This window comes from Lolium perenne, chromosome 1 (genome assembly GCF_019359855.2).
Source record: "Lolium perenne isolate Kyuss_39 chromosome 1, Kyuss_2.0, whole genome shotgun sequence".
In the NCBI taxonomy this organism is placed as follows: domain Eukaryota; kingdom Viridiplantae; phylum Streptophyta; class Magnoliopsida; order Poales; family Poaceae; genus Lolium; species Lolium perenne.
Window position 1 is genome coordinate 14,637,586 of NC_067244.2, and position 10,317 is coordinate 14,647,902.

At 43.4% G+C, this 10,317-nt stretch overlaps 1 protein-coding gene across 1 annotated transcript in view; it reads right to left on the reverse strand.

The window, feature by feature from the left end:
* Positions 1 to 8,388, reverse strand: part of LOC127343421 (disease resistance protein RGA2) — a 78,912-nt gene extending 70,524 nt beyond the window's left edge. Inside the window, 12 exon segments of the mRNA XM_071820773.1 lie at positions 1,710 to 1,764; positions 2,661 to 2,881; positions 2,931 to 3,971; positions 4,073 to 4,133; positions 4,565 to 4,963; positions 5,578 to 5,799; positions 5,801 to 6,164; positions 6,166 to 6,398; positions 6,400 to 6,510; positions 6,512 to 6,691; positions 7,945 to 8,055; positions 8,119 to 8,388. Coding sequence (XP_071676874.1) covers positions 1,710 to 1,764; positions 2,661 to 2,881; positions 2,931 to 3,971; positions 4,073 to 4,133; positions 4,565 to 4,963; positions 5,578 to 5,799; positions 5,801 to 6,164; positions 6,166 to 6,398; positions 6,400 to 6,510; positions 6,512 to 6,691; positions 7,945 to 8,055; positions 8,119 to 8,388 — 3,268 coding nt within the window.
* Positions 8,389 to 10,317: the final 1,929 nt, after the last annotated feature.

Consider the following 10,317-nt stretch of genomic DNA (forward strand, 5'->3'; position numbering starts at 1 on the left):
ATACCTATGTGAAGTATGCTTTATGTGATTTAGGAGCAGGGTAAGTGTCATGTCATTCTCTCTTTATAAGAAGCTTAACTTGAATAAATTAGTTCCTACTGAGGTTTCACTCCAAATGGTCGATAAATCTACTATTATTCATATTGGTATATGTGAAGATGCTCCTATTATGATTGCGAATGTGCTAATCCCTACTTGACTTTGTGATATTAGAAATGCCCGAAGATGATAATTTATCTATTATTCTTGGTATACCTTTTCTAAATACCGCATGGGCTGTTATAAATTGCACTCTAAAGCAATGTTACCTTTCATGTAAAAGGAAAAGAGCACACTATACATTTTCCGAAGAAGAATTCTATTAAGCTACCAAAGAAAAGTGTCAATGCTATTGAGCCAAAGTTTCTAAAAATTGGAAGATTTGAAATACCAATTTCTCCTCCAAAACCAAAGTACCAAATATTAATGGTTGGAACAATTCCAATCCATTATGAGGTACCCTGAATTTTCCTTTATTTTTTCTATTGAATCATTGTTTCTATCTTTGTCGTAGTGATAATGAGACTTGATCAACCTCATTCTTAACATGCTAATGATACTATTATGATTCCTAATACTTTATTATTGCATTAGTATTAAAGTTTCTCTCAAAAAAAAAATCCATTTAGCATTTTATTCCTTTAATTAATTCCTGCCCCTTTTAACAGTTTTTTGAGTTTTGAAAATATTTACACGGAAAATGTTCTGCAAAAATAATCAAAAAATACACAGGTCATTTTTCGCACAGAGGATCCACCAGGCAAAAGGACGAGGCAAAACAACAAACAAGGGAGAAAAGAGCGGGGTGGGATGCCCTACTTTCTGAACCCAAGTACAGCCAAACCCCACATAGTAGTCGCGTGCCTTTCTGGACCCAAGTACGAGAACACCAGCCGCGTACGCATTTTCGGCCCACAACTAATAATAGTAGTCACGTGCGTGCGTTCAGATGAGTATGCTGCCAATAAGCGTGTCTCTATGGTGTTTTCCTTACTAGTGCAGGGTGGAAGACCATGCCCTCCCTGCACCCTATGTGGTGGCGTGGCACTGCGGCAGGAATGCTGGCGAGAAAAGAGGACCACTTGTGTGACCGAAATTCATTGACTTGTAATATTGCAACACTCTTGCAACACAAGAAAAAACTTACTCATCAGGTCCACATTAATTGACGTAAATTTAGACAAAAAATATGTCTAGTCAAATTAGTTGGATTAGAGGGAGTACTGCAATCCGACTGGTTTCATTCGTAGTGCTGCCGATTGCTCAATGTTACTTTGCTCCGCGAGCCCACTAATTGCAGGAATGGAGTGGACTGTCTAGCCCTATGTTGCAACGATCACAGAACAACGGAAAATTATATTTGGTGTCATTATCCTGTAGAATGTCCAACTCAGAGCCCTTGATGAGGAAACATAAAATGCACAAATTCAACGATTGATTTTTTTTTCGGTATTACAGGTTACAAGCACACGCACATGGTACCACGCACATGTACATTTGGAAATTTTGGATCCAGACATCTGTACAGCACCTTTCAAGTATCTGTAAGTTCTGCTCAACCATGACATGCACTTTTGTGTGAAGCTACGTCCTGTAAGTTAGCTCCAGTTTTTCCTGTTACAACCTGGAGTTCCTCTCGGTCATAGTTTACAAATCATGTCACCACTCACCAGTGGACCGCTGAGGCGCTGACTCAAAATCCTCCATAGCTTTCACTTCTCCCGCCTGTGACAGTGGTAGAAAAACACATCATAAGGTTACAATATAAGTCATGAATTGGATGTTGATTTTATATATAATAACTACAATAAATAAGATATTCCACTTATTTGAGCATGTGGTCGATTGTGCTTTCTTATAAAAAAACAACTAGATTGTTAGCTTATTCGAGCATAAGTAGTTTCATCTTCAATTCGTTGTTAGGCACTAATAGGAAGCGAGCGGCGGGTGCCGGCAGTGGTATGCAGGCACAATTAAACAAACAAGTGACGATGTCGTTAAACTTTTCTTTTTCAAAATCAAAACTTTAAAATGTTTTATCTCTGAAATGCCAGAGAGATACAAGTGATCTGCAAATACATGGAGTGTTTGTAGTCATTTCTTACTGCTAGTTAACATATAGAGCCAACGAGTCAAGGCAGGTACATCAGCAGGTGCTTTTGGTCAATAGACCATTTATGCAATACCGGGGCAAACCCATGAGTGGAATATATAGCTTAAGCCTATACTACCTCCGTTAACAAAAAGAGGCATATAAATTAATCAAAAGTTAAATCTTACTAAGTTTGGCAAAATATATAGAAGAAAATACCAGCATATAGTGGGTACAGACAGACAACTGGTATGCAAATGTAAAAGGAATAACAAGCGGAATAATCTGGGCAGGAAACCTCAAGTGCACATTACCTTCTTTAGTTTAAGCAACAATTTCTTTGTTCTCATCTGGTTCTACACTATTTCTTTGTCATCCAAGAAAAACTCACACCATTGCTTAAGTTCAGGGTTATGCCTGATTTGTAGTTCCCTCAGGAGATCTGTGGTGTTGCATGGATCGTGGTAAAGACTTGATTAGTTGGCATCCTGAGATCTCAAGTCTCTGGAGAGAGATGAGATGGCTGAACCACTCTGGCAGTGACGAGATGTTGTTGCAGTGACCCAAGTGCAGCAATCTGGAGTGAGGTAAGGCGCTGCATGCTCCCATGTAAGGACTCAAGCTTAGGGCAATAGTTGATTTCCAGTTCTTGTAGTGAGGTAAGGTTGCCTAACCATTCTGGCAGTTCTGTCAAACTATGGCATGCAAACACAAGTAGTGACCGAAGGGAGGTCAGGACTTGAATGCTTCCTGGTAAGCTGTTTAACTCATTGCACATGGAGCTTTAACTTGCAAAGACCTGGGAGATGATAGAGCAGCCTCCAACCATCAGGCTTGACATGACAATCTGATATTTCTAAACAAGTTGTCGAATTAGAGATAATGTTAGAATGTCCTTTACCATCCCATGATGATACTATAATATCATTAACCTCTATGACCCATTCCGCGGCTACAGGCAGACATGGTTTAACCATCAACTTGTTGCATCTATGTATCAGCAACTTGTGAAGGATAGGAAACATGACTTCTTCCCTTTTATATTCAGCATCTATTAATACTCTCGTATACCAGACTTCCAGATTATTCATGTCCTGCATAACAAATTTTGTCAGCTTTTTGAATGCTCGATTACCACCACAGAAATTCTTATCCAGTTTCCTGATGTTTGGCAATGCACGGAGAGATAACTCTTGCAAATTAGGTAATTGACCAAGTGATGGTAGCTCGGTGCATCCCTGCAAATTATGCAACTCTATTCTGGAAAGGTTTGTAAGATATGTAGCAGAGCACATCCAGCTTGGGAATCTGATGCCCATGTAACCTTGGAGAATTAACTGCTCCAAGGTGGTTGGGGGTAGGAGCTCCCCAAGCAAAGACTCATCATCCACAAGATGGTCAACAGCATTGCCAGTCCAAGAGAGAAATAGCATGGAAAGCCTTGATTTACATGCCAGATTGACTTTCTTAGCTTCTTCCAAACTCACCACATTCTCAAGAAATTTAATCTCAAGCTCTTCAGCATCTGCAGCCTCAAGCTGCAAAATATTGCTGGACTCACCACCAGCCATGGCACATACAAAAAACTTTGGCAGTGACATCAAACCATTGTCCAGTGCGGATTGCTTGATTTGATCTTCGATAGGTGGAAAACAATTCTTCACAACTAAAGATTTAAGGTTTGGCAATTTAAGAATGCTCTGTGGCAATTTTCTTAAGGAAAGGCAACGTGAGATATCCAACGTGTGAAGCATTTTGAGGCTACCAAGAGATTCAGGAAGAAAAGAAACAGGGCATGCTGAGAAGTTTAGGTATTGCAGGTTGGATAGGTTACACAGGACTCAAATAGCATGGCAAAGTAGTGGTGTAGATCACTGTGGTGCAAGGGCATGTAATGCATGAAAGCTTCTAAGTTTAAATGATGCAGTTTGTTTAGATAACCAAATGAATCAGGCAATCTAACAAGATTGGAACAATGCGATAAATCCAGAAACCTTAGTTCCTGAAGATTGCCAAAGAAATGTGGTAGTTCTTGCAAAACAGAACAATAAGATAGGTCTAGCTTCTCTAAGGACACAAGGTTACAGACAGAATCAGGCAAAACACGAAGCCTAGAACACCTAGATAGGTGCATCAGCCGTACCTTCTTAAGATTTCCCAGACCTTTAGGTAGTTCTTCCAGTGTAGAACCTGAGAGGTTTAAGATCTCTAGATTCACAAGGTCACAGATGGAATTGGGCAATGCAGAAAGGCTAGGACAATCTGCTATGTTCAACACCAAGAGATTTGTAAGGTAGGAAAAAAACTCCGGTAAGTGCGCAAGGCTTCCACAACATGATAAATCCAAATGTACCAAATCTTTAAGGTTCCCGATTGATTTCGCAATTCTGATATTTTGGAAGATCCATGTAAGCTCAAATAATGTAGTTTCACGAGACGGGTAATCCACATAGGAAGATCTTTATCACACAAAAGTGAAGCATGAAGGTATCTCAAATGAGCTAATTGACGAATTGGATCTGGCAACTTCCTCAAAGCACATCCAGTTATATCCAAGACACACACGTTTTTTGTCAATGAGAATGTATCACCAGGAAGTTGTTTTCCAGCACAATCTCTTATATGTAGTGACCTTACATTAGCAGACAATGACCTGGAAAGTCTTTTATCATATGTAACCACAACTATATGATGACAATTATCACTGGGTGAAGTATTTTGGTTTCTAGCATGTAGATAAAATGTTTCATCGCCAGCAACTGATCGTGCCAAGTCGTGCACCAAATCATGCATGCTGAGTTCTTTTGAATCTTTGGCATGTTCATGAGTAACCTAAAAAATATTAAAATTGTGTAAAAGTAATTAGTAATCTTTCTATGAACAAGCTCTTAAATAACTAAAGGTTTAAACAGATTCGTCTATACTCAGTGAGACAATATTAAATAGTACACCATCCATTATCAGAAACAGAAAGTCATCTATAGCAAGATATGATTTACTCCCTTTGTTTCATGATATAATTCATATTATGATTCATTAAGACAAACATTCGACCACATATTACTCCATTAATATATGGATTATGTGATGTGCAGTTATAAACTTATAATCATAAGTACAGCTGAATATGAAACCAGTGATATAACTTTTATCTTACATAAAGTGCATACCAACTTATTGGTCAATCCCTGTCTTAATGACTCATAATACACCCTATATTATGAAATATAGGTAGTATTCAATATTATAAAAGGTCAAAAAGTATGTACAAAATGCGCACTCAAGCATGGATGCTTTCATAGACTCACCCATAGATATGCTACAAATATCTCAGACTCACAGGGATAAAAAGTTGTTTTCATATACACACCCAAAGATATGCTACAAATATCTCAGACCTGCAGAGATAAACAGTTCCTCTAAATAACAGTTTCATAAGAACTAACCAGAGAAGATACCGAGTACTGAAGGAGAGATGTCGCCAAAAGCTCTCTCAGATATTCCTCTGCTTGCACTTTGTGAGACAAGGTTGGTAGAGCTGGTTTAACGAAGTCAAGAGCAATCCACTGCTGAATTAGTTTGTCCTTATCCATGGCACAACCTTTTTGAAAGATGGCACAGTAGGAAAAGCATGGTTTCAAATAAGACGGCATATGTTCATAACTCAACCCTCAATGATGGTAAGACATCACCGTGAGATGAACTTTTATGCCAAGTAGTACTATCTCTGGTAGCTTTCCAGAAGTCAATGCTTTTATTACGAAGCATGGATCCGACAGCATGAGCTGCCAGGGGTAAACCTTTGCACTTTATAGCAATGTCTCTTCCCACAGCTTCTAGTACATACAAATCTTCTTCATTTGTCGACTGAAAAGCAATTTGTTTGAACACAGTCCAGCAGTTATCATCCGACAATGGTCCCAATTTATATGGACCAGCTGTAGACAATTCCTGCGCAATTGATTCAATACGTGTGGTTACAATTATCTTAACCATGCTCCTCTGTTTACCACAATTTAGCATTAGTTTCATTTTTGCGCAACAGTTCAATGTCACTCTCCCACAAGTCATCCAGCACAATTAAACACTTTTTGCCACTAGAAATGTTCTCTAGCTGATTATACAGAGATTGCAGATCATCAAAGCCATCAGCAGCCCCTTGAAACTGTGATGCAACAGCTTTTGCTATTCTTGCCAGATTGAAATTTTGTGAAACATGAACCCATGCCCTCCTCTCAAAATCTTGCATTCTACTATCATTGAAAACCAGTTTTCGCCAAGGTGGTCTTACCCATGCCTCCAAGACCAAGGATAGGAAGAATAGTCATTTTCCTTTCAGATTGCAATAGAATTCTTACTATCTCCTCTTTCTCTCTTGACTCGACCAACAATACTAAATTCATCGTCAATACATGCCACCGTTTCTCTTCTTGCGTCTTTATCTTCAATAATTGAGCTATTATGAAATGTAAAGCCGAATATATGGCGTTTCTCTTCCACCGCTTTCAGTTTCTTCTTTAGCTGTTCTATCTTGTTAACCAAACTAAGTTTCGCGAAAATCTGTTGAAGATACCAGTTATCATTGTCAGCATATGCGTGTAGTAAATAATATTTTTCCATTTACCTACAGAGAGAATATATTCGACGGCATGATGATAGAAAGAATTCAGCCTGATATGTGACTAAATTCATCAACAAAAAAATGTGGCTGAAGTAGTTTTCCACGATCAATGATAAGTGACATGAGCGCAGCCACACATTTTCAAGTTCAAATGAAATCTATAACTTGAAATAAGATAGTATACATAGTGGTGTAGCTAGTGGCAATTCTGGTGCATTGGAGGATCTGGAAGGAGCAGAATTCACGCATCTTCCAGCAGGAGTGTAACACGGCTGACCATGTGTTTGAGGTAATCATCGAGGATATTCATTCCTGGAAAACTGCCCGCTGTATTTTTTTGCGTTTTATAGGCTCCTGAGGTTTTTTTGCTGATACTATAGGCTGTTGCCTCTAGCGCACCCAGGCCTTCTCTTAGAGGGTCACGGGTCACCTAGAGTTGTGTTGGGACCTGTAGTGTTTTCTTTTGCTCGGCCATCTTGGCCGTCACTTGCCACGTTGTGGCTCTCTTTGTAAAAAACTTTCTCTTCTACCTTAATGAACTTCTGAAGTGGTGTAGCTAGTATTTAATGGCAGTATGGTGGTAGTAGGAACTAGGAACAGCCTCTATATTAGATAATCTCTTGGCTAGTCTGGTAGTGGTGCCCAATATTTTTTGGACGACTTGATATGAATATCCAAGAAAGTGAGAGCCTGGATAACTTGGGTGGAGGAGTAGATGTACAATCTCACCACCTGGGTTCTTCACGGATGCAAATTTCAGGGTCCTAATTATTTTTTCGCAAATTTCCATACAGTTTCTTTTTCTAAAGACAATATAAAAGGCAACAAGATGGGCTTTTATCATAGAAATGAAACATATGTGAGGTTGAAGCAAAAATAAGTGTAAGCACAAAGTTTATCCTCACACATTTTCAATCCCATGCATACATAGAGGCTTTGAGTTTTATCCGAATTAGTCTACTTGTTGCTACAGTTAGACATCATAAGAAACATTACCTAGAATAGACTGCATTACTGAACTTCTTTTTGTGTGTAGTAGGCTAGTAGCAGTAGCACTATGTTGCAAAATTTTACGGATTAAGAAATATAGTACTAGACAGTATGAGTACACGATAAGTTGAAGATTGCTTTACAGATGCCTTATCCCTATGAGTATAGTACATTCAACCTACAATAATTCTCTACTATTTACTCCCAGATCCAGCACAACAATCCACGCCCTTAGATAGGCTTCTTTGTGTCCTTTCCTCCTACCGTATACTTTCTCGCAGCCGTCTATCATCGGCGAGTCGGCTTGGTTAAACTGTGAATTGGGGAAAAAGCGAGAGGAATCGCATACGACAATTTTAGTCCATAGCTGTCGTACCTTCCACGACGGCGGTGGGGGCTGATCGAGAGTGCCGGAGATGTCGCGAGCGACTGCCTTAAGCAGTTGTAGCCACACACGCACCGCCTCCTCATTCCCGGACCGCCGCTCGGCGTCTCTCAAGCCGGCTTCCAACAGATTGAGGGTGCTCCTCATCTCCTCCAGGTCAGCTTTGCAGTTCCTCCACAGTCTCGCCATTGGACTGCCTGCGGCCGCCACAACGCTCCGGATGGCCTGCTTCACGACCACCGAGGCGACAATCGCCTCCATGACTGAGAGCTACAGCTACAGTATTACAGATCTCTTCCTCCAACATTCCACACAAGCAAGCAAGGCTCTCCCTCCGTGAATGGCTGGCAACCTTTAAGCCATTTATTTACGCGCTGACTTTTTAACTTTGTTTTTCGGGTGAAACTTGCTCGTTTTCTTCACCCGATCCGTGAGAGCGCAACAAGGGCCACCTCCAGCGGGCCGAATCAGCGACCCAAAAGATCCGGTTTTCTGGGTTGGCCCGTGGACTAGATGCGTCGTCATCACGAGCATCGGTACAATTTATTCGGACCGCTGGCTAGTTAGGGTAGTTAGGGCATCTCCAACCGCGTGACCCAAACCGCGCCCGCGCGTCCGTTTGGGTCGAGCCGGACAAAAACGCTAGCCGCAACGCGACCTATCCCTAAACGGATGGCCGCAGATCCGGGACGACTCCAAACCCGGCCCAAACTGGGACGAGTTTGCGTGGCCGCGCACGCCGGATGTCGGGTCGTCGCGTCCTCCCCTTGTCCGCCCCCGGCCCGCCCGTCGTCTGCCTCCCAAAACACACCCACCCACTCCACTCCCAAAACCTAGAGATGGCCGACGAAGCGATCGCCGCCGCCACCGTCACCATCGGAGACGAGGCGCAGGTCGCGCCGTTGCCGCTCCTCCCTTGGCGAGGCTCCTCAACCGGACGCTCCGTGGTCATGGAGCCCGGCCGGCGACGAAGAAGGCGAAGCCCGACCTCACCGCGTGAGCAGAGGAAGATCGAGAGCAAGAAGAGGGCCGACCGCCGCAGTACGCTCGACCAAAGGAAGAGGGATATCGTTGCCGCGTGAGATGAGCGGCAGCGGCGGCGAGCAGCCTTCTCCAACTCAAGACGGAGGCCAAGGCGACATCTTGCAAGAGCATGCCATGCTCTTTTATGGCCACCAAGCGCTCGTCAAAGCACTTGATCCTCCCTCGCCACGGCACGTCTCGGGGGAGCTCGTCCTCGTCCGTGACCCGGCCCTTCCTCCAAGGTCAACATCCTCAGCCGGTGAGCTCCCGTTTGGGCACACGCCCGCGCGCACGAATTGGGGACGGGCCGGGCGCGGCACGCGTACCCGTCACGCGGATGGGTCACCGGAGGTGGGCGAGAGTCGTTCACGGGCCGTCTCCTTTCGTCCATTGACCTGAACCGTGCGCTCGGCGAACTCCAAAGGCCCCAAGAACATGGGAGCAGCAGCCGATGGCCGGCGCACGGAACCTCGCTTTCGACGATTTGTCCACCGTGTAGGGCCCTCCGGTGTACACGCAGCCCAATGCCGACCACCATGCCCTCTCGGCTTCGACCGAGCAGCTCCCGCCGCCTCGCCGTTGACACACATCAGACAAAGACTGCTCGTCCCAGCATTAACATCGAGGAGGAGCCGTTGTTCGCTCAGGAGTTGACGCAAGCCGCAGCTCGCACAAGCTCGAGCTCGCCGCGTAAGCAAACGAACCAAAGAACTACACGGAGAAGGAGGACAAGGTGCCGGTCGAAGGATGGTTGACCATCGTGCAAGATGCATTGACGGGTGCCAAGTGTAAGGGGACCGCATTCGCGCCGGATCTATGAATACTTTCATGAGCATCGCAAATACGGACAGGATCCATTTGAGAGCGACCGCACGAAATATCGCTCCAAAAGAGGTGGGGAACAATTCAAACGTGAATGCAACAAATTCCAAAGTGCGGCGTATGATCACGTGGAAGCGGCTCCCCGTTAGCGGCATGGGCATGGAGGACTTGGTATGATTCTTAACCTCAACTCGTTCATTCTGTTTGCACATATGTTTATCGTTCTTGTCTCGCTTTGCTCTAGGCGTGGCAAGCTTTGGATTGGTACAACCTGGTCAATGGAGAAAAGACCTTTGCCTTCCCTCATTGTTGGAAGATACTCGAAGGCACCCCCAAGTTCAAGGA